The 21,107-nt window shown below is 36.9% G+C and overlaps 1 protein-coding gene across 1 annotated transcript in view; it reads right to left on the bottom strand.

Moving 5' to 3' along the window:
- LOC117435363 (ras suppressor protein 1-like) overlaps nucleotides 1-21,107 on the bottom strand; it is a 53,926-nt gene that overhangs the window by 6,782 nt on the left and 26,037 nt on the right. Inside the window, exon 8 of the mRNA XM_034058456.3 lies at nucleotides 14,991-15,123. Coding sequence (XP_033914347.1) covers nucleotides 14,991-15,123 — 133 coding nt within the window. The remainder of the gene's footprint in view (nucleotides 1-14,990; nucleotides 15,124-21,107) is intronic.

The raw sequence follows: 21,107 nt of genomic DNA, 5'->3' as shown, positions 1-21,107 counted from the left end.
AGCAGCAGTTAATTAAAAAGTAGCCTCTGATCTTGTCTAATTTTGTAATGACTACACTATATCACTCTTGTGCTTTGCAGAATATTTAAGAGCCAGGTATTACAAATTGCATCAGGGAATACAGCAACCTGCAGTCAGTATTACAAAATGTGACAGGGCCATTAGGATAAAATCTAAATGAATACATCAAATAATAAAATAAATCATACAACTTTGCAAGGACAATCCAATAATGTGCATGTTGCAAAACAAGTTTATTTTTTTGTAATTATTTTGCTGTTTCTCAGTGAGGTATTTTAGAACACTGTGCTAAACGAAGTGCAGGTTTGGAAAACAAAAGTATTTTTTTTTTTTTAACATCCTACTGGTAAACTTTAATACATTTAAACATAAATGCAAATTCGCAATCACCCAGAGGTGTCTGACAAGGTGTAGATTAGAATTCCAAGGTGATGAGAAGCCTTTTTTGCTTGCAGATGAGTAGAGCTTATGTCAGTTTGTTAACACCTACCTATATTGAAAAGAATTATGTGATTACGCTAACATTAATAAGAAAACTGTTGGCATTTTCATCTCCAATATGTGCAATGAAAGTATGATGCTGTCTCTTTTTGAAGCAGCTCCACTTGAAATCTAGTACCTTGAAATTATACATACAGTATACAGTGGATCAAAATGTTTTTTGATCCCAGCCCCTTGTGCTTCCACAAAGCATTTACAAGTAATAAAAAAACACCTTTTAATTAGCAAATGACAATAAACGAAGGTAGCATGCTGTAATAAAACACAATGCACAATGCGCTAGCCGTAATTGTTAGGTTGACCTTGTCCCTGTCACCTGGATAGGATATGTGGGAAATTACCTGACTTCCCTCTGATCTGCTTCTCTTGATATTCTTTGAGACATTTGAAGATGAGCTAGCTGAGTGTGAGCTACTGATGAATGGGCAATTGATGGAAACGTAACCTTAAAGATTTTAAACCTGCTGATGAGTCTGTCAAAAATCCATTGTTGGATGTTTGTGCATATCTTGTGTAGGGTGTCTTAATTATTGTCAGGTTGGATTATTGAGCACCACTATATGGATTCATTTGTAAGTGTCGCTATGGATTTGTTTTTTTCCTTAGGTCTATACTGCATAACTACTAGCCACTTATGCAAAAAGCTGAAATGTGAATGTGATATCTTTATACATTATCGCATGAACTATAAAAGAGTAGACCAAATTATTATCACTAGAAATCTCATATGGTATTTCATACTAAAACACAGTGCAGTAAGTATACCTGTTAAGACATGTTTTAAGAATTGCTGTTTGTAAGGACTGTTTTGATTAATGAAAGAAGGTTTGTAGTTGACAATCATTTTCTCCATTTTCTCTCCAAACAACTGTTTGACCCAAAAAAAACCCTTAAAAAACAATCCATGAGTGTATATATATATATATAAAATATATATTTTAAATACTGTACTAGAGTACACATGTTTGAGTTACCTTATATTATAATACATATAATTACACAACATTGTTTTAGTTATGCCTTGCCTGTCAGACCCTCATCAACCTTTTTTGAGGATGCAACATCGACAATGGATAATTGCAAAGCATACGACATGGTTTATTTAGATATCCAGAAAGCTTTTGACAAAGTCCTGCATAAAAGATTAATTTTCAAACTGAACGCAGTAGGGATTCAAGAAAATGCATGCACATGGATTAGGGAATGGTTAACATGTAGAAAACAGAAAGTACTGATTAGAGGAGAAACCTCAAAATGGAGCGAGGTAACCAGTGGTGTACCACAGGGATCAGTATTAGGTCCTCTGCTATTCCTAATCTACATTAATGATTTAGATTCTGGTATAGTAAGCAAACTTGTTAAATTTGCAGATGACACAAAAATAGGAGGAGTGGCAAACACTGTTGCAGCAGCAAAGGTCATTCAGAATGCTCTAGACAGCATTCAGAACTGGGCAGACACATGGCAAATGACATTTAATAGAGAAAAGTGCAAAGTACTGCATGCAGGCAATACAAATGTGCATTATAAATATCATATGGGAGATACTGAAATTGAAGAAGGAATCCATGAAAAAGACCTAGGAGTTTATGTTGACTCAGAAATGTCTTTATCTAGACAATGTGGGGAAACTATAAAAAAGACCAACAAGATGCTTGGATATATTGTGAGAAGTGTTGACACCCTGGGATCCTTCAAGAAGCTGCTTGATGAGATTCTGGGATCAATAAGCTACTAACAACCTAACGTGCAAGATGGGCTCAATGGCCTCCTCTCGTGCTGTTGTACCCTTGAGCAAGGTACTTTACCTAGATTGCTCCAGTAAAAAACCCAACTGTATAAATGGGTAATTGTATGTAAAAATAATGTGTTATCTTGTAACAATTGTAAGTCGCCCTGGATAAGGGCGTCTGCTAAGAAATAAATAATAAGAATAATAATATTGTGTTCAGTTCTGGTCATCTCGTTACAAAAAGGATATTGCTGCTCTAGAAAGAGTGCAAAGAAGAGCAACCAGAATTATCCCGGGTTTAAAAGGCATGTCGTATGCAGACAGGCTAAAAGAATTGAATCTATTCAGTCTTGAACAAAGAAGACTACGCAGTGATCTGATTCAAGCATTCAAAATCCCAAAAGGTATAGACAATGTCAACCCAGGGGACTTTTTTGACCTGAAAAAAGAAACAAGGACCAGGGGTCACAAATGGAGATTAGATAAAGGGGCATTCAGAACAGAAAATAGGAGGCACTTTTTTACACAGAGAATTGTGAGGGTCTGGAACCAACTCCCCAGTAATGTTGTTGAAGCTGACACCCTGGGATCCTTCAAGAAGCTGCTTGATGAGATTCTGGGATCAATAAGCTACTAACAACCTAACGCGCAAGATGGGCTCAATGGCCTCCTCTCATTTGTAAACTTTATTATGTTCTTCTTATGTACCCTATGAGTCCTTATTTGATTGGATTGCCTTATCTGTATTTCCTTCCCTTGAATAAAGCTCCTTTATACCGCTGCAGGCTATGCCATAACACAGTCACAGTCAGGGTAGCATGTTGTCCCCTTTCCAGACTGGTGGACCATGTTGAAAGCAGCTGGAGGTGGGCAAAAGGAGCTGAAATTAGAAACTGCTGTTTTAAATTGCCCTTTGCTTCTAGTGTCTGAGCTGTCCAAATAGATTCACCATTAGTATACATAGCCCTTCACCTGCTGTCAGAAAAAAAGAGGCTCCTCATTAGAAATAATGTGATTTTATTGTTGATTATTTGCATCAATTGCTGTCAGGCAGTTACTCGTTATTCTTTCCTTTTTGCTCCTTAACATTGACAGGTTGTGGACTAGGACACCCATCCACTAGTCCAGCTTCTGGTGGCTCTACACAACAACATATTAATGTTAAAACTCATTCAGCTAGGGCTAATAGGGCTAAGCTGTACTGGTTACCTGGAGGCATAATTAAATACGGCTGCCTCAGTTTCCATTTACCTTTTGGGGGAAAAAAATAGCGTACATAGCCAGAGGTAATGGAGATACGTTTTCCAAGAGAGTATGTCTGTTACTAAATGTACATCTGGATGAATGCCAAGTATAATGCACATTTTTAATGGCCCTGTCATTTCCCATTGTTTCTGAAAATATTTTCAGTATTTCAGTGCCAGCATGTAATAGCTGTATTGTGCAGTTTGCTACAAAAACGATTAACCCAACCATTATTTGAGTGATGGGCGTTGTTTTTTGCTTGTTTCTAGGGTCCTCATTCAAAAAATGGGCACCCTTATACTTTTTATGGAATTTATGGAAGAGCAGAATAACACGAGTGCTCTTAGAAAGTAATAAGCGCCTGCCTGCTTTGTTTGTGCCTTCCTAGATGTGATTCCTGGGAATTTATATATCCTTATTTGATCCAATCATTTTCTTGAACCCTTTTTAACAGTGTAGTTATTCCCTTTTCTTTGTTCCAACCCTGTTTTAATTGTTTAACTGAACCATTTAAACCTCCATCCAGACCCTGGAGTAATAATTGATCTCATTGTACTGTGAAGCTGGAGTGGACTTGCCCTCCAGGACCTGTGATTGGACCCCATCAATGCTTTAGATCTCTCAAGTAGCTTTGTAAGAGCAGGTTATTGGTAGGCCCTGCATGTATTCATTTAATCAGCTGCAGTATCTGGGGCTTTTTTCTCTTGGCGTGCCTTTTGTAGATTCTATATTAGTCCAGATTTTTTATTTCATTTTGTGATACATGTACATTTATATTTGTTTTGTATACTTGCTGGTTTTGCCCTGGTTTCACTTGTGAAATTGAAAAGTAAAACTGACTGTGTGATGATTGTTTTGGTTTTGACCAGTGTTGAGCATTGTTGCAGTTCTAGTTACATGGCATTCAAGTTGTAATACACAGTCAAGATCATCACGTGCCACACAGCACTTGATAGATTCTCAGAGTAAACAGATTTACAGTACAACAATCATTTTGAGTAATGGAGGCACATTTCTTTAACACAGCGCAGCAATAAAACTAAATGGCCAATTATTTTCTAATTATTACCCGCTGTCTAGGAAGCTGAGTGCATTTATAGGAAGTGTTTGTTATAATTGGCCAGGTTTTTTTTTTTTACACACACTGCTGCTCGCCACAATTAATTTATTGCAGCATTAATTGTGTTTAAAGAATGATTACTGCTAATCCACTTTGGATTTAACACAATTACTCATTATTTAAGCATAACAGCAGTTGACAAATTGTATGTTTCCTGTATTATTAAAATCAGAAAGCAGAAATGTGTCTCCAAATGTTATTTCCCTTTTAAAGCTGTAACTAGTTAGTGGGTAATTTCCCTGTGTAGTAAAAAAGAATAAAATACATAAATAAACAAATAATGCTTCAAAAAAGACTCTTATTGCAGTTCTGTTTAAAAAACAAACAAACAAACAAACAAACAAACAACTGTCGAGATGAAGCCCCCTCCCCAAAAGCACCAAACAAGATCTATTTATTTTATTTTATTTTTTTTGGGGGGGGGGGGAAACAAGTATATTTTGTTGTTCCACATAATTTATCATCTAACCTCCAAAAACATTATACTTCATACCATCAGTCTAATACTAGTTATTGCACTAACCTACAAGGAGCATATTGGATCACATATTCACACAGAACTTCAGAACAGGTTATCTTAAACTTACCAGTAGTATACAGATTCCCTTTTGTAAATATTACATTAAAGAATGCAAATAAACTACTCTAAGAGCTATATTAAAGGGTTTTAATAAACAGCTGATATTTTAGTGGTTCGGTTGTCAATGAGCATTTATATGAATAAAACATTTTAAGAAACAGGCAATGCTTGTCCAGTAACAGGTTTACAATATGTAAATCCAGTACAAGTAGAGATGTGGTTTCCTTTGCATTCCTCTGAGATTCTGCTGTCAGTATAACAAGCTGTGAATGAAATATGTCTGACAGGTGCTTGCTCTTACTGAAATGGGAAGACTGAATTTAACAGCAACCATATTAGTCCTGATTCGGTCATGACAGTTCAGCACCACTGTTTTATTCTTAAATAAGCATGGTTGTTAAGCTTTTGAAACTAATGCATCCCTTTGATGTTGTGGCATTTTACCCACGTCCTAACCTGGGTTCAGTAACAGCTTACTACATTATTGTAGCGATCGTGTATTGCTCGATTTTAACACTTTCAAAATTCTCACCTGCAAAACAAGAACTGTATCTGCGATTACGTTGAGACCAAATCCTTTTATTGTTTAGTAATATAATATTACACTTGGAATTCTCACCATTTATTTTCACCCCAAATACCGGATTTATATTTCTATATTAACAGAACAGATAACATCCAGTCTACTGGATCCCTTTAAGGGACGTTTCACAGCTGAAAATAATGGACAGTGCAGAAGAATGGCCAAGATGTCTTTTAGATGTATGATTGGAACGAAAGACTATTACATTTGAATAAAATGTATTTTCACTGGTCAGACGCATACCTGTTGCAGAGAATTAACCATAATCATGATTTAATAATGAAGAATGCATATTCTATTCCAGGATACATATTGCAGTAATACATTGCATATTACATCATTCCATGCTGCCATACAAAACAAGTCTATGAATAAATGAATAAATCCCTCCATTTCAGTAACACACTGGCTATCTTTAATTGCTCATCTATCTATACACTTATACAGCTTAATAATGGCAACATCCTGGTTCATAGCTGGTTCTTTAGGTGTGGAATCAACACTTACTTAGTTTGCAACTTACCTGTGATGTATCATGCTCTACTCTACGTAATGGGTGGAGTAACAGTTTCATTTTGGGTTCTGTTATGCAGATCAGAGAAAGCATGATGAAGAATAGTACTTTTTAATTTTGATTGTGCCAGTGTTGACGTTCTAATCAAACTGAAAGTTAGGTTTCCAAACAGCTTTCTTATGACCAAGCGTAACACAAGAATTCATTTTCTAAAAATACACGTTTGCTATAACATGTACTTCCTTCAAAACTGCGCACATAACACCTATACAGCCAATGGCGATGCATGGCAGGAACGATAGATGGAATTATTTTGTTAGCAGCAACCATTTTAAGACCCGTTTAACTTTTAAGGGCAAGCAGGAGGGAGATTGCTGAGCACAGATACAGCTGCTGAAAACCAACCGACATGCTTGTTATCACCCGTCTAAATGAGGTTATTCTTTGGCAGAAGCTGTCTTGTAGGGATTGTAATTCATGTTCTTGTTACCTCCAGCTCAGTAATGAAACTGATTCTGTCATATCATACTACTCAGCATAGTGTCACTTAGCTGCTGATACCAACATAAGTAGCTATGGAAGGGCAGCAGTGTGGAGTAGTGGTTAGGGCTCTGGACTCTTGACCGGAGGGTTGTGGGTTCAATCCCCAGTGGGGGACACTGCTGTTGTACCCTTGAGCAAGGTACTTTACCTAGATTGCTCCAGTAAAAACCCAACTGTATAAATGGCTAATTGTATGTAAGATAATGTGATATCTGTATAATGTGAAATAATGTATAATGTGATATCTTGTAACAATTGTAAGTCGCCCTGGATAAGGGCGTCTGCTAAGAAATAAATAATAATAATAATAATAATAATAATATGCTGGCTGTTGCTACATATCAATGGCCTAGGTAATTATGTCCTCCTGTTTTGATTGAGTTGTGTATTACTTCAAAAACAGCAGTCATTTAATTCAAAATATAAATAATAAAATAAAACACACAAATAAAAAAGACAAATACAGTCTGAAAAGGTCAACATTGCAAGCATATATTGCTATTATTACACTACAAGGATGCCAATGCCTTTGTTTGTGATTTAAACGTTAACTTTGTATGATTAGAAATCATCAAATACTAAGAGGTGCACTGGTGCAGACAGAATTGACTAAACCATTTAAGAAAAAAATAATCAAGTACCGGTATGGCAAAATGTTCATCTTTGTCAGCAAAGCACTGTCAGATGCATCATTTCCATCTATAAATCAGCAATGTGCTGTCAAATATGCACAGCAATTTGAAAATGCATCCTCTTACTTTATTATGTTTGCAGTTAATATTTAATGATACTAATTTCTACAATCTACAGTACAAGATCATAAAGCTATGGAAACTGATTGCACCATTACTGACCGTGAATCCAAGAGAGCAGAATAATCATGAAATGCATATGGCAACATTAATAGGAAATAAGGAAAATAGTGTGCAGGTGTGATGGGAGCCAGCCATTAAACCTGTTAAATGGGTTTACAAGCCTGTCTTGTCTCTGGTGTCCATTTGGGGAAATAAAAATACGTCAACTAATATTGTACAGAAAAAAGGAGAGTTGATTTCAATAGTCTAGTGTATCATAAAGCGTAATATCGCTGAATATACAGCACCTTTTGGTCTGTTACATTCATAAATACATATTGTTAGATTTAATTTACTTCTTTACTACTTGTATTTGTCTTTTGTATGTCTGTGCCAGTTTAAGACTGTGGTGACGGAACAAAATCAAATGGCTATACTACACATGGTTTTCAGAGTTTCAAAGTTCAAACACCTTTTTTTAATAAACACCTGCCAATCAGCATGGCTAATGAAATGTTAACCATTTTTATCAGTCATATAAATGAGAATGTTGCTTTTCTGTCTGCTTATCACTCTGTTAATTGCAGCCCAACTATCATGACACTTTTGCTACATTCTTCCGCTGGGACTGCGATTTGAACTCCCAGAGACAAGACAGGCTTGTAAACCCATTTAACAGGTTTAATGTCTAATCATACAAAATTAACGTTTAAATCACAAACAAAGGCATTGGCATCCTTGTAGTGTAATAATAGCAATATATGCTTGCAATGTTGACCTTTTCAGACTGTATTTGTCTTTTTTATTTGTGTGTTTTATTTTATTATTTATATTTTGAATTAAATGACTGCTGTTTTTGAAGTAATACACAACTCAATCAAAACAGGAGGACATAATTACCTAGGCCATTGATATGTAGCAACAGCCAGCATATTATTATTATTATTTATTTCTTAGCAGACGCTCTTATCCAGGGCGACTTACAATTGTTACAAGATATCACATTATACATTATTTCACATTATACAGAAATCACATTATCTTACATACAATTAGGCATTTATACAGTTGGGTTTTTACTGGAGCAATCTAGGTAAAGTACCTTGCTCAAGGGTACAACAGCAGTGTCCCCCACTGGGGATTGAACCCACAACCCTCCGGTCAAGAGTCCAGAGCCCTAACCACTACTCCACACTGCTGCCCTTCCATAGCTACTTATGTTGGTATCAGCAGCTAAGTGACACTATGCTGAGTAGTATGATATGACAGAATCAGTTTCATTACTGAGCTGGAGGTAACAAGAACATGAATTACAATCCCTACAAGACAGCTTCTGCCAAAGAATAACCTCATTTAGACGGGTGATAACAAGCATGTCGGTTGGTTTTCAGCAGCTGTATCTGTGCTCAGCAATCTCCCTCCTGCTTGCCCTTAAAAGTTAAACGGGTCTTAAAATGGTTGATGCTAACAAAATAATTCCAGCTATCGTTCCTGCCATGCATCGCCATTGGCTGTATAGGTGTTATGTGCGCAGTTTTGAAGGAAGTACATGTTATAGCAAACGTGTATTTTTAAGAAACTCTCTCAGCCCCAGTTGGGACTGCAGGCTAGCAGGACGATGGGGTGAAGTTATCTAATGAGTGTCCAGTCCGATGGATGACGGCTGTGAATATATTATATCGTCAGAAAAATATCGGCAGTTGGAAATGATCCATTTTTTTGTATGGTTGCTATTTATTACATAAAGGTAATCTTTGACTTCTACGTAATGTCAGATTGCAGATTGGACTGTAGGCTGTAGATGGGAATATGGCATTGGTGAGCATGTCAGCCACCTGAGCAAAAACAAGGTCACCTTGCATTATTACGTATAGCAAGTAACTTTCTTAAAAGTTCTAGGTGTCAACCCTATATATATATATATATATATATATTATATATATATATATATATATATATATATATACATACACTGTATATATATAAAAAACACAACAACGTTACAAAACAGATGGTTTGGGATTTAAAGATCAAATACCTGATATAATGAAACTATGTTTATATACAGTCAACCTTGGTTAACTCGACTGGTGGATAACTTGACACCTTCTCTTAATTCGACAGACAGTCTTGGTTCGGAATTTTCTCCTGTGACAGAGAAACAATTAATTTTGGTTATAAATCTCCCACCCGACCTGGGAGAGCGCTGTGTAAAGGGAACAGTGTGCCCCAGACTGGATGGTTTGACAGTTCATTCCAGGGTCAGTCGGAAGTCAGACATCGAGGAAGAGGGCGGAGCCACAGTACACAAAGTCATCGCCCCAGACGGGAAGCAATGTGGCAATCGTGGATTGGAGAAAAAACGATTGCACTCGCTAGTGTTTAGTGTTTGTTTTGTCACACTAATTGTAAAAGGTTTGTTCTTGTTAGATGGCTAACACTTACCAGGAGCTGTCGCTAAAGGCCAGCACCAACTTGGACAACACTGCACCACTGTTCACAAATACATGTACTTCACCACTCGCACTTAAAAATCACTCACTTTGGACTTGTGACCGTATGTTTTCTGTGTGTGTATTTATGGTAATTATTATTTCGGGACTGAACCTTGTGGGTTTTACTGAGCAGTACACATAGCTGTGTATTGCCAGTGATTATTATTTACAGTTGTCAAGTGACTTTGGATTATAAATAAATCATCATTGCACCGTGAACGTTGTTGTTTGTCATTACGTGAACACTGCATCACCTCTACACCTGCGCACTGCAAACCACTTTGTCACTCTCCATATAAAATATATGCATCCTGCCTTATTTTTTTAATTCGACACCATGCTTTACTCGTAACTCAACACTTATTACCGGTACCAAAGGGATAAAAACTATTAAAAAGAATAGTGAATAACTCAACACTGTTGTTTCACGTGCCTGAAATCTGACTGGAAACGGATAGTTAATTCATTCCTTCGCAACTACCAAGTGCAACTGGTTACAGTATCAGTGCACTCTGCACAATGAGTCAGAAGCAAAAAATGAGTTCTCGTTCAACTGGCTTTAAAGCTCAGGTTATCCGGGATAACAAGCTTATCAGCAGAACTTTCAACGCGTGTGTTTTTGCATGCTAAACAAATAAAAAAAGTTTGATTTCTGTGTGAAACCAAGTTGTTCATTATTGATTTTTGAGTTAATTCTGTATAATGTACATTTCACAACTTTTGATATTTAAGTTGTCAAATTAGAGAGTAGAAGCCAATACCTAAAAGTATAGTTAACAGTTTGTGGTCAGATTGTTTTCATAAAAATAACGCTGTAGTTATTTTATTAATTCTCATTTCAAATCGAACTATACGAGATGCACCGTGTATAGCAGGGCTTCTCAAACTCGGTCCTGGGGACCCCCTGTGTCTGCTGGTTTTCATTCCAACTGAACTCTCAATTACTTAACTAGACTCTTAATTGAAATAATAATTTGCTTAATTAGACATTTTTACTTGTTTTCAACTCTTGAACAGTTGCATATTTCAAGTTAGCTGTAACATTTGAAAAGTAACTTGAACTACAACTGTTCAAGAGCTGAAAACAAGTAATAAATATTTAATAAACTCAAACATTTTAGTTTTTTAGTTATACAATTGCAGTATCTCCAGGCCATTTTTAATAAAACATTAATCTTTTTTAAAACGACAGTACTAGTTCTTAACACAACAGTAGGTCTACTAGTGACGTTTTATCATATTTTCCTATTTGTATGAATCATACATGGTTACTTTTGAGGAACAGTTTATACTTAAAATAAATATATATAAATAAATAATAAATAAATAAATAAATAAAACACTAATTTAGTGTCAAATCATCCAAAACAACAATTCCATAAAAACAAAAAAGCATACGATTTTTTAATTATTATTATTATTATTTTTTTTACTGTACTGGTGATTGAAATGGCATGACTGCAAGCCTGCTGAATACTATCCCCCGCTGAACGATGCCATCTATTTATTTCACAAAGCAATTTAAGCTCAACAGCATTATTTTTTAAGGAGTTAAAAAACATTGAATATGTACAGGCAAACACTTAAACGAAAAGTAAAAAAAAAAAAAAAATCTGCTGTTTACAAAAGTGATGCTTTAGTTTAAATCAGCCTTCATTTGTGCAAAACTTGGACGGAAAGAAACAAACCTCTGACCGTACTTTTTTTTTTTTTTTTAACATTTACTGTGGGTTATAAAAGTCACTTATTTTTAGACTCTGTCAAGCCTTTTTCAGGTTAAACAAATTGACCCGTTCCATCAAGGTAAGCCATTTGTTTTTATCCACTATAGTGTCTCCAATTGTCCTCCGATTAACAGTATATGCCTCACTTAGACGAGAAAACATTTGCAATGTCTTGCTTTCTTATTTTCAGATGCATACATGCAGTTTTTCTCTGGTGTTAAATGCAGGGTTGATTCGTTGTACTTTCTGTTTTGCTTTGGGAGAGGGAGTGTTGATGACATTGGTATGAACGTTCAGTTAACAACGAATCAGGAAAGCGAGTCAACGGTTAACTGCATAACTTTGTTATTTTAATTGGCCATGATTATTTCGCTGGTGCTACAATGAGGGAAACTACAATGCTTATATTTACATTTGCTTAACTTGGGAAGTTGGCGGGTGGCGGACAAAGGGGTGGTGATATAACAGGGAAAAACAGCACTGTTTTTATATTGGTGATATTTGTTAGAATAGCTGGCGGTATTCAAGGGTGGCATTATAAAGGGGGGCGGTATATATTTCCAACTGTTCCTATTTCTGGGCTTTACTGTGAATCAAACAGGTGCAAACAGGCCTGGGCACAGACAGACATACAGGTTCATTCCGCCTCCATGATGAGTTCACACAGGTTCACAGCAGATTCGAAAGCCACTTATAAATGCCAAATGCTTTCAGCAGCTTTTTGTCAAAAGCTCTCGTATGATGCAAGTCAGCCCATCAGTTTTTAAAAGACAGCTTTGATCTCAATCCACTGTTCCTGATGGAACCTCGACAAGTGTCACTTCCTTCCTTTCATTAACCATCTTGTCAAGGGCTCTTTACTCCAACCTGTTTTGTTATCTTTACAAGAAAAGAAGGGGAGACATCCAGGTATCAGCCATCAGAAAAAGCACTGGAAATGAAGTGGCAGCCAGCGATCTGAACCAGGCTGCACATTTACTCTGATATACGAGTGTCAGTGAGATAACAGCAATGCCCGTCCCCCCCGCCCCGAGAGAAATCGTACAAAAGGAAGACCTGCTATTGCAGTATCTTCTCACATATATACATCTCTTAAATCAAAATTAAAATGTAATATGGATATAGTGCTTTTCCTTTCCAAGTATCAGTAATATCTGGGTGAGGTCAAATCATACAATTGTGTGTCCATAGCCCATACAGTCATGTATGCCAACATGCATAATCGAAGAACTAGACTCATTTGTTTGTACACCTACACAACAATTACACAGCCTTGTACAAAATGCACTTGTTTTCCTCTTCTGAGACTGGAGTACTGTACTACAAGCTTTAGCCAGGAGATTTTTAGTCCTTTCTACATGATGACCTGGGTATTGTACAGCCACTAAATTATACAATCCATCATCTCTTTCTATGTTAGACATTTAGTTCCTCTGAGAATGTGTTTACAAAAAAAAAAAAAGGTCACTTTGAGACTTGGTTAAAGGCACGAAGAACAAAAACATATTACATCTCTACAAAAAGAATTTGACTTGTTTAGAAGCAGTTGCTCAGCACAGTTTATGTAAACTGCATAAAGACCCGAGACAAGCCACCACAACCCACATGGTTATGGACAGGAAGATTAGCTTACACTCTTTGCAATTCAAAACATTCTGATTAAACTTGAAGATTAACAACCTGCACAACACAATCATCGCAATCATCACTCCTAATACATGTTAAATGATGTTGATTTTCCTTTGCTTCTATCTTCTTAATAACGTGGTGGGGTGTTACTGTAAATCAAGAGACAGGCATTCAAAGTGCTCTAGCAGTATGAATCCACTGTGTACATGAGCTCAATTCACCAAAAGGGTACAGAAATCCAAAGGAGTTACAACACCCTTCACTCAGCTTTATGGTTTATTTAATGAGAACAAAAGGTTTCAGTAAAGCAGATAGAGCTTGTAGCTTCAGAAAAGCTGAAAAAACCCAAGTGCACTATTTCAGTGCTGCAAGCCTAGCTCATCAACTATCAGGTGCACATGTGTCTCTGCAGAATATAGGATTAGTTTATCTAGCTTGTTTGCTAAAGTCAGTGTTACCGTGTTAAGTTACTCACACAATTAATCATTCTTATTGTGCCTAAATGTGTTGACTATGACCACATCATTAAGCTGGTTCTTAGTCGGCCATAAAGGGACAGTTTTACAACACTGCTAGCCTATTGCTCATTTGTCTTTTCAAAATTGCATACTTTCTTGCAGAACATATATGTATGTCACATATTAATTTTTTTTTCTAGCATCATAGTAAAAATGTATTTATCTAAGAGCTAATCCAGAAATGGGAGGTGAGGAATTGAAAGTTAGCAAGTGCAGAGTGAGATTTTTAAACTAGTACAAGATTTTTTTATTTTTATTTATTTATTTATTTATTTATTTATTTTATTTCTTAGCAGAGGCCCTTATCCAGGGCGACTTACAATTGTTACAAGATATCACATTATTTTTTACATACAATTACCCATTTATACAATTGGGTTTTTACTGGAGCAATCTAGGTAAAGTACCTTGCTCAAGGGTACAGCAGCAGTGTCCTCCACCTGGGATTGAACCCACAACCCTCCGGTCAAGAGTCCAAAGCCTTAACCACTACTCCATGGACACTGTGTTATTGAGATTTTAGTAAATCCGAATCCAAGGTGGTATGGCTATAGTCCTTTAACTTTCCTAGCAGTTTGGTAAGCATGTTCACTTTGGATATTTAACCACAGAACGTTTAAAAAAATGCAATGAGAAGAATAGTAGTAATACTATTCATGGTGCTTTGCTGCCATTAGTCTGAGGGTCCCAGCAGGACACTATGATATGCGGCCCATGGGGGGGAGGGGGGTCATTCCCTTTGAAGATAGCGAGGAGAGCTGTTTCTCTCACGGGAACCAGTTGATACATCACTGACAAGCCAGTTAAGACAGCTACTGCTACTAACCAGGGGAAGGTATTGACCCACAGTGGCTAGGAGTGAAAATATGGGATTCTGCAAGTCATTCAGTCTAGCTTCTTTATCGGCCTGTATATTAAGTGAGGGTTGACATGCAGAAATACACAGAACAGATACGTCTAAAAAGAATAAAGTATTTTTTAATGTACTTACTATTTGTAGGTTTCTGAACGAACATATTCAAAAACGTGAGACACTCCCAACTGGAACTGGTCTGCAATGGGAGTGACCCAGGGGTTGTTCTCGGCTTTGAAGACCTGTTTGGGACCTGTCAGATCCAGGTTACCTGAAATATTAATACAAGACAAAACTATTAGTTTGGGTTGTTTGCCAGATTCTCTGGCACTGCTGCAGCTCATCAAGGGACTCCTGAGGCGAATTACATTTCTTAAGGATTACAGTGCTGAAAGTCTGCAGAGTACAGTAAAAGCACATCAATGCCCCTACATTTACATTACATGATGTAGAGTTTATATGATTTCAATTAAATATCAGCAAACTTTTATCTAAATAAGAACATGGGAAGTTCTTCACTGAGTTGAAACTATTATTATTGTTTCTGTTTTGGCCAAGTTAAATCCTACATTCTTCAGCGTAGTATTGAAAAGGCAGACACAAATGTATTGGTCGAAATTTGTTAGGAAAGCTAAATTGCTCAGCTCTCTCCCTCTAGACAATTTTGTTTTAGGACTGGCGACACCAGCCGTCAATAGAGGTGACAACATCTTACAAGCTGGAAGCAGACTTTCTTTCACATAACATATTACCAGATATATCAGTTTAATTTACAATTAATCATGTTTTTATCAGTGATGCTCTTAAATATTAATAATAAAAATATATCACTCCAATATACTTTTATTATTTTGTTATTGAATTAAAACTATCCCGGTCTGTTTTATATAGCATCATACTGCCGCAGTAAAATAATTATAGACGCGTGATTCTAAGCTTGAATGACACACAAGGCATTAAATTAAAATACACTAAACAATGCAACAATCCAAGTCCATCTCTGGATTGAAATAACCAAATCAGAGAACAACAAAAGACTACCAACCTCTATAGAGGATTCCTTATTTTATTTTTTGTTTCTTTGAATACGGTACTGTATTTTAAAGCTTCTAAAAAATGGTGTAACATTGGTGAAAGAAACAGTTAAAATCATATTTAACAAGTCTAAATTTATCTGGAAAAAGCCTCAGAAATGGATGCTTCACCTTTCACAAATACTGTACTCTGACTGTCACAATGTTTAAAGGAATGACAGTTGCTTCAAACCAGTCGATCAACAAGTCCCAAGTTCTTCACAAGCTTCTCTGCCAGCTCAGTGAGGTATGTTCTATTAAACACTAGCATGCTGAATGGGTTTGACCCCCGATGTCAGTCAGACAGCAAGAACCCTAACAGCCTCTCGCTTCACTGCTCCCAGCTAGAAGTCTCACACACCCATCTCCTTTATTAGACTTGAGCATTTCTGGCGTTCTAACAAGGATCAAGCAGCAGGCAGCGGGATTAAGCAATGTGACAAAGAGAACCTAATAAGCTAAAACTGCTGTTTCTAACAATATATGATGGCTGGCTGGAAGCAGGCTCTTGCTGTTCATTGCTCAGTTGCTAGGATAAGGCCACCTGGGTAAGCCAGACAGCACAGCGATTAGCGGTAACCCTTCTGACCAAGGATCATGTGTCATTCAAAGGTTTGTTTTGCTATTGCAAATTAGCTCATTGTATTCTTTACTTGAAACTTACAACTAAAAAAAAACATACCTCCCTAGAACATTGGTATTAATAAAAGATGAACAAATATTTTGCAAGGTATACGAAAATCTAAAGATTTTATTAAAACCAAATAAGAGAACAAGATCATTCAGAAAAATACATTTTATACACAGCCCGCCTCATTTAGCAGCCAAAAAAACGTAATAACAAAAAGCTTGGGAAACAAAACAAAATCCGGACACAGCGTTACACAAATCCCCCCAAAAAAAAGAAAGCACTGTGTACTACCCTTGCATTATTTGCTAAACATTTTTTTACTGCATATATGTATGTATGTATGTATGTATGTATGTATGTATGTATGTATGTATGTATGTATGTATATATATATATATATATATATATATATATATATACACACAGATATATACATATATATACTCACACTATATCTATATATATATATATATATATATATATATATATATATATATATATATATAAAAAATTGGTAATTTGGAATTATGCAAATTTCAGCATTACATGAACCAATCAAATTGCGTGAAAGTCACCTAAAGGCTTCTACATTCACAGCACTGCACTGATGTGCCCCAAACAGGGCGAAACATGTCTGCAGATACTGTACTTTAACTTAGAAGTCGGGTCTCATGCGTGGGCTAACGCATATCAAATAGTGAATCATGCGCCCAGCCAATCAAAGCACAGTGGGGGGTGGAGGGGTATGGTTACAACCAATAAGGATTCAACATTCCCATTAACACTAGCACCGTCACAGCCGCTTTTTGAACGTCTTTTGCAATTCGAATTTAAATATCTCCGCGTATGTGAATATCTCGTGCATGTCCGTTTGTAAGTGTTAATAAATATTTGAATTAAATACCCATACGGTGTTTCAGCTGCAGAATCGTAAAAATGAGCAAGTTATAAGCACTTGCTTCTTCAACCGCCAGACCCGCAGTTTATGTGGCATATTGAAATCAAGACAATATAGCCGACAATTTGTAATAAAATCAACGTCATTGTGAAATAACGTGTTATAATCCTGTTGAGTGCTTGAAAGCTCTCTGCACAAGCCAGTGACGATCGGTGCTGATGCTAAACAAAAGCCATTTTACAACGCAACGAAGTACGGTGTGGATACACTGGATCAAATGGCACGGCTGTATTCTGTCAAAGGTGGTACTTGCAGGTGGTCTGTGGCTGATTTTTTATAATGTTTTGGACCTGGCAGCCATCAACGCTTTGGTTTTGTACAAGGAGTGCACCGGCAACACAATCACTCGGAGGGGCTTCATTTTGCAGCTAGCCCTGGAGCTACAGCAGAAACATTTTGATAAGAGGCACGAAAGCCGGCTGGCAAATGCCCCTCAACCTTCAGCCAGCGCTGCGCCTACTGGCACACGGAATTAAGACAATGCCAGGTTGGTAAATGCAATAAAAACATAACTTGTGATGTCTGCACCTGTTGTGAAAAGGCAGTCTGTGGCAAATGCACTGGTACAGTTTAAAAGCGTGTTTTCTGCGTAAATTGTACTTAGAAAGCTGTAATAGAACTCTGAACAGACAAACAGCGCCTTTGAACTCGGTTTCACTCAAAGCGCTTTCACGTTGCATAAGTAATGTTTTATTTTTGTTTTATGCTATTTTTACAACTAGTTATTTATGTTTTATAATTTTATATGTGCATACAGCTTTCTACACCTGTTTACACAGAAGTTTATTGCGTAAAGTTTATTTTATTACAGTTTTTAATGTTTATGTATATGTGCTCGTTTTGAAAAAAATAAGAAAAAAGTTTAATTTTCAATGTAAATATGGTGTTTCTGCTCTGAAAATAAAAATATTAAGTTGTATCCAATTGTTTGTTTTTCATTTTCATAATGAAGCCATTTTTGTAATGTTGTTGAAGCTGACACCCTGGGATCCTTCAAGAAGCGGTTGTATGTAGTCCGAAATCTCTGCAGTTCTAGTGTTAACAGCACCCTGTGCGTCTGCCATAGCGAACGGAGGGCATTTTGAAACCCCCAAAAAAGAAGAAAGGAGACAAAAGCACAAAAAAATTAAAAATGTCCAGCAGCCCAAGTGAGGAGGATGACCAAGCCCCTCAAGCAAGGCTACAAATTATTATTCTTTTTTTAAATTTTTTTTTAGCAGCCTGGGAGGTGGAGAGTGAATACTTATGAAATAATAATAATAATAATAATAATAATAATAATAATAATAATAATAATAATTGGTAAGGCTTTGTATGATCTGCCTGGCACTGCAGCATCTGCAACCACTACCACTGGGGCTTCAATTCAGCATCTGCTTCCCTCAAACCCTGTACTGTAGTGTTCCCCCAGAGACATCCAAACATCGGAATCACATTTTGAGGATTCCAAATGTTCACTCAATTACAGTACGAGCACATTTAAAGGTACGATTATATCTTCGGCAGGGGTCGTGGGGTTGAGCAGCGGTCTCAGTAGCCACCGCTTCAGTGGATACCCGTTGTCCCCTATCAACCAGCCTCTCAGACTGTCATCCCGCTGAAACGCAGCTATCACCTGCGAATTACCGTGGATAAACGACTAATGAGCAGAGTCAGGATGGTTTGCATACACATTTGTGATGTAGTTGTTGGCATCACACACTACTTGCATGTTGACAGGCTAGGTCCCCTTATGATTTATGTACAGGTGCCTATTCTGTGTTGGTGAGCATAGCTGCACATGTGTGCAATCGATGGTTCTCAGGAAACCCATACCTCCCAAGAAACCCATACATTGTATTTTGTTGGAGCTCGTGAGAGACAGGGAAATGGATGAATTCTCCTGCCAGCTTTACTAAAGCTGCAGATACACCTCGCACTGCACCCGATACAGCAGACTACTGTAAAGCCATAAAGTATACTGTAAAGCCATAAATATTTGAAAGCCTTTTATTATACTTTTTTTGCGTATGACAAAAAACGCAAACATTTCTGGCACAAAATCAAATTCCACTAACAATACATACTGACCAGTCCCTGACCACATTCCAGTGCCTCCTTAAGACTCACCTCTTCAAACAGCACCTGTAGAACTCCTCTGTTTGTATCCTGGGACACTATCACCCTTCATTTAAATGTGCTTTATTTTGCTCTTATCTGCCCCCTATTTTACTGCATTTAATCCTGTACTTCAGAATACTGTAATCTGCCAAGTGTTTAACCTGTAGTATTTTGTATTTAATCATATCCTGATGTAACTATCACTATTATCTGCTGTATTATTGAATTGTGGTTTGTCACACTTGTACTTTGCTTGAACAAAAGTTATTGTATTTCTTGCTCTTATTGTATTACTTGTATTGTAACACTTAATGTATTTGCTTACGATTGTAAGTCGCCCTGGATAAGGGCGTCTGCTAAGAAATAAATAATAATAATAATAATAATACTTTGTATATTGCAACAGATAGCCAACATTTCTGGAGCAAAATAGGTTTTATGAATGCATTTGGCCAAATATTTTGGTTGCAAGTATTTATGGCTTTACAGTAACCCACAGTACGCTGGAACGAGCCAGTGGCATAAAATGTTAGTGCAGCGGGTACCCTTATGCTACAGAAAAACAGTGAGCTCTCAGCACGTCTCCTTCCAGGTCAGCCTGAAGCAGTTGGCAGATGTTAGTGATTGTTTGTCTGTTGAGGCAAAATTGCTGCATACATTGTGTGTCAGACAGGCTCAGAAAAGACAGATGACTTCTAAATATTTGGGGACGTCTCCTCCTCCTCCTCTCTCTTTGTCTGGCCACGTAGAAATCCAGTGCACACTCCATATTTCTTTTATTTCTCTTTTTTTTCTCTCTTTGCCTGCTTCCCTGGTAGTTTCAGCTGTATTTATAGTCGACCATGTAATTTGCACACAGTTCAGACCTGGTTTTCACTGTCAATTGATGGTGATGGTTTGCTAAATTGCTACATTTGTATATAAATGAGGACACTCCCCTAAAGTTCAGCCTATGTCCAATGCTGACTTGCTGGTTGGGCACTAAAACACAGTTGCTAAATCACACGTGCGCCTGATTACACTAACTGTCCGCAAAAGTGTTTTGCGATTGCCTTAGGGGTTTATGAACGTTGCTAAATACATTACCTTGGCAAACTTCAAATCCTTTCTAACTTAAGAAGCGTGAGCTGGTTATCTCTACTTGTGTCTAAGTCTGATCTCAATAGTATTTATTTAGTTATTTCTATAGCGCATTTTATACAAAAGTAATCGCAAAGCACTGTACAGTACATAGCAGAAAAAAAACACAATACATTTGTATAGCATGTCACACATACAACTGCCACAGTCAGACCATTTAAATAACAGATTTAAATAACAGTATACACAATACAAAAGCAGCAATTTGAAAGTTACATTAAAACTCACTAAGATAAGAAAGCCATTTTATAAAAGTGCATTTTTAGTCTTGACTTGAAAACTGTAACGGTCCCAGCTTCCCTGACAAACGAAGGCAGAGCATTCCATAATTTAGGAGCTCTACAAGAAAAAGC

Source organism: Acipenser ruthenus, chromosome 3 (genome assembly GCF_902713425.1).
Source record: "Acipenser ruthenus chromosome 3, fAciRut3.2 maternal haplotype, whole genome shotgun sequence".
Classification (NCBI taxonomy): Eukaryota; Metazoa; Chordata; class Actinopteri; order Acipenseriformes; family Acipenseridae; genus Acipenser; species Acipenser ruthenus.
The sequence above is the reverse complement of the archived record's forward strand: the minus strand, read 5'-3'. Positions and strand labels throughout refer to the sequence as shown.